General features: G+C 43.0%; 1 protein-coding gene across 1 annotated transcript; it reads left to right on the forward strand.

The window, feature by feature from the left end:
* The first annotated feature begins 2661 nt into the window (after window positions 1-2661).
* Window positions 2662-3333, forward strand: LOC121142148 (speckle-type POZ protein-like). The gene has a single exon (XM_040751474.1). It carries the CDS (start codon window positions 2686-2688, stop codon window positions 3331-3333), a length of 648 nt encoding a protein of 215 aa, XP_040607408.1. The 5' UTR covers window positions 2662-2685.
* The last annotated feature ends 275 nt before the right edge of the window (window positions 3334-3608 follow it).

Consider the following 3608-nt stretch of genomic DNA (forward strand, 5'->3'; position numbering starts at 1 on the left):
TATCCACTTAATGGAATTTGAAAAAATGGATCCTGATGTGTAAATCATAATGACTGCTATCTTGGTATCACAATCTACATGTTGTATGACCCATACACTAAAGGGAGACACCGAGTATGTTTCACCCTGGCAGTTCCACATCAGACGAGCCAGGATAACTTTGGTGTTGTGTGGGTTTCCAAATCCTCCATCACTGGGCCGGATGAGCATCATCGATACCAGGAAGAGCAGCATTACCCATGTCTTCATTCGTTCCTGGGGGGGAAACAGAGACACAATTCTCAGGGGTGGAGCACTCCCTGGAGAAGTGATGGTCAATGTCCCCTTGTTGGGGCAAATGTTTTAGTTCTCTTGCTGGTACCCAAATACGTCTTTTTTCATTTTGAGGGAAGACACATCCAAAGCCTCTCCCTGCTGAGAGGAGGGAGTCTGGTCCTCTCAAGACCCCTGACAATGGGTCCCCCCATCTGATGCAAATACAACTGTAGATAACCAATGAGGACCAATGTTTTTGAAATGAGACAGGTATTTATCTTCTTTAGAAAAATTTAAAATATTTAGGGTGAATAATGCCCTTTGTAATTGATCATATGGGAGTATAGATTCACCCTTTGTTTTTGTAATTGGGATTTGAGAACTTGATTATACCTTTCCATAACTGCTTGAATCTGAGGATTGTATGGGATGCCTGTGGAGTGTGAGATGATCCAAGTCTTAAGGAAGTCCACAAAGGCCCTGCTAACAAAGTATGTGCCATTATCTGTCTTAATCTGATCAGGCAATAAAAGGGTGGCAAAGCATTGAAGCATATGGCTAATAGCATGTTTAGCTTTTTCCCCCAGAGTATGCTGATGTCCAGGAGGCATGGGAAAAAGGTATCAACTGCCAGCTTCTATGACAGTATTACATTGAGGCATAGAAGCCAATTTATCAGCCAAATTATTTCCTTCAGAAAGAAATCCTGGTAAATTTTGATGAATCCTGAGATGTTGAAGGAAAATGGGGTTAGTTCTTGGTTTGAGTAGGGAGCGGGCTTGAATCATTAAAGGCGATATAGGATTGGAGTCCAACTTAATATGGGCCTCAACTAGGTTGGGTAACAAATTAAAAACATAAATGCTGTCAACAAATAAGTTAAATGACTCTTGAATATTGTCTAATGCAAGAACAACAGCAAACAGTTCCTTAAATTGCGCAGACCCCTCAACTTTATGGGAGACTGACTTTATGGGCACTGGCTCTTTACCGTGTCCTAAGGGGGGATAAATGACTAAAGAAGCCCACAGGTGCCCCCAATCAGTAAATACGGTAAGAAAGCCAGGGTTGGGTTGAGGTTAAAAAAAGTCTGGTGGGGGGGCTTCCATTCTAACCTATGAAAGAGCTCATCCATATGTGAGGACCATAATGAAAATCAACTTTACACATAAACCCCTCAAGAGCCATAGCAATCCCGCTATTGTTTCTCTGAAGCCAGGTGAAATCTTTTTTCTTAAAGGGAGTTACAATAAGATGAGGTTCTATGCCAAACAGCCAGACAGAGGTGACCCTGCCCTTAGCAATGCAATCAGCAATCTGATTGGTTATTGACTCTGAGGGCACCACCAATTGAGAGGTGGATCCAATGTATGGGCTCACACTCTTGTGAGCATAAGGCAGTACATAACATTTCCCTAAGAAAAACATAAAGGGTGAGGGGCAAAAGAGGATCATACCCCCTTAAGTTTGCTGTGTCTATGTCCTGTTGAACTTCACTTAAAATCTGTAAATCGTCAGCAGATAGAATTATATGTGAGGAGAGATCATGACCTTTTAGGAGGTCATACAAAGGAGCCAATTCCTCAGTAGTTATAGAAATCTAGGGCCTCAGCCAATTAATTTCCTGCAATGTCTCTTGGAGCTAGGGCAAGGTATAAGAATCCTGAATATGAAGTTGGGGTTTAACAGGAGAGACAGCATCAAGAAATAACATGGAACCCAAAATCTTAAAAGGAGGACTAGTCTGAAACTTTTCAGGAGCCACCTTAAAATCATTGGCCTCAAATATAGCAAGACATTAGGCAGTAAGATCTTGGAGGCCAGATGGGTTAGAATAACCCAAATAATATCATCCATATAAATATAGAAGAATATATTAGGATGACCAATCAAGGAAGAAAAAATATGTAACATATAATACTGACACATAGGAGGTCTATTGGCCATGCCCTTGGGTACAACAGTTCATTTAAATCTTAGATCTGGCTCACAAAAATTTGTTGAAGGTATGGAAAACTCAAATTCTTCTACATCATCGGAATGTAATGCGATAGAGAAAAAATAATCCTTAATATCAATAATAGTTAAATAATGGATGTTGAGAATGGCTGGAATCCAGGGGAGTCCACTTTGAAGGGTCCCAATATGTATCATTATCTCATTTATTTTCCTCAAATCATGCAAACACCTCCAAGAGATTACCTGTTAGTTAACCTAGAGTTGCTCAACTATTCAAAGATTCCCCCTTGGAGCACAGTTCCAGTGTTGGATCATTAACATCCAAGGGGAAAAACTGAAACTACAACAAGGTCAAAAGCCTTTACCTTCCTGCCAGGCTATGAACAAGGTTTCAAAAGGTTCATCCTTTGAGATTGCCTCTTAGCGCATGTGCATCAGCTTCTCCCTGAAGACAAGCTAACCCTCCACTGCATGGGAATCATGTTCCATGACTTATTCAGCATCTCTGACCTGAGCATGAAGCCAGGGATCCAGGTTCCAATTTGCAGGATGGCAGATGAACTAGGAAAGCTATGGGAGAATTCCCTCTTCCCAGACTGCTGCCTGGTGGTAGCTGGCCAGGAATTCTGGGCTCACAAGGCCATCTTAGCAGCTTGCTCTCCAGTTTTCAGAGCCATGTTGGTACATGACATGGAGAGGAGCAGAACAAACCGCATTGAGATCCATGATCTGGAGCCTCAAGTCTTCAAGGCAATGATGGGCTTCATTTACACCGGGAAGGCACCAGACCTCCAAGCCATGGCAGATGCTATGCTGGCAGCTGCTGCCAAGTATGGCCTGGAGCACTTGAAAGTCATGAGCCAGAGAGCCCTTGGCAGGGACCTCTCTGTGGAGAATGCTGCCCACACTCTCTTCCTGGCTGTCCTCCAAAGTGCAGAGCAGCTGAAAACCCAGGCACTGGATTTCATTACAGCTCATGGTTTTGAGGTCTCTCAGACCTCAAGCTGGAAGACAATGGTGGCCTCATATCCCCACTTGGTGACTGAAGCATACAGCTCCCTGGCTTCTGCTCACCACTCTTTACTGGAGGTCCCTTTCAAAGACCTAAAACAGTGTTAGGATCCTGTCAGCTGTGACCTACAGGTGTAATCCAGAAATAGCAGTCAGCCTTGTTACCAAGGACACCTGAATACACTTCAGGACATGTGTTAGCATTTACAGAGAATCTGGGGAAAGACAGCATGGGGGTTTGGGCCTTTAATACAGCTGTAAATGAGTTGAATGGTAGATTGTGGAAGAGGCAGTGCTGGATTTTAACATATTCTACCCCACCTCTACCCTGTTGCTGTACTGTTTTGTTTTGGTTACTTTTATTCAGTGTAGTTAATGCCTCA

The sequence above is a fragment of the Mesocricetus auratus genome, unplaced genomic scaffold, assembly GCF_017639785.1.
Source record: "Mesocricetus auratus isolate SY011 unplaced genomic scaffold, BCM_Maur_2.0 Super-Scaffold_100009, whole genome shotgun sequence".
Lineage (NCBI taxonomy): Eukaryota > Metazoa > Chordata > Mammalia > Rodentia > Cricetidae > Mesocricetus > Mesocricetus auratus.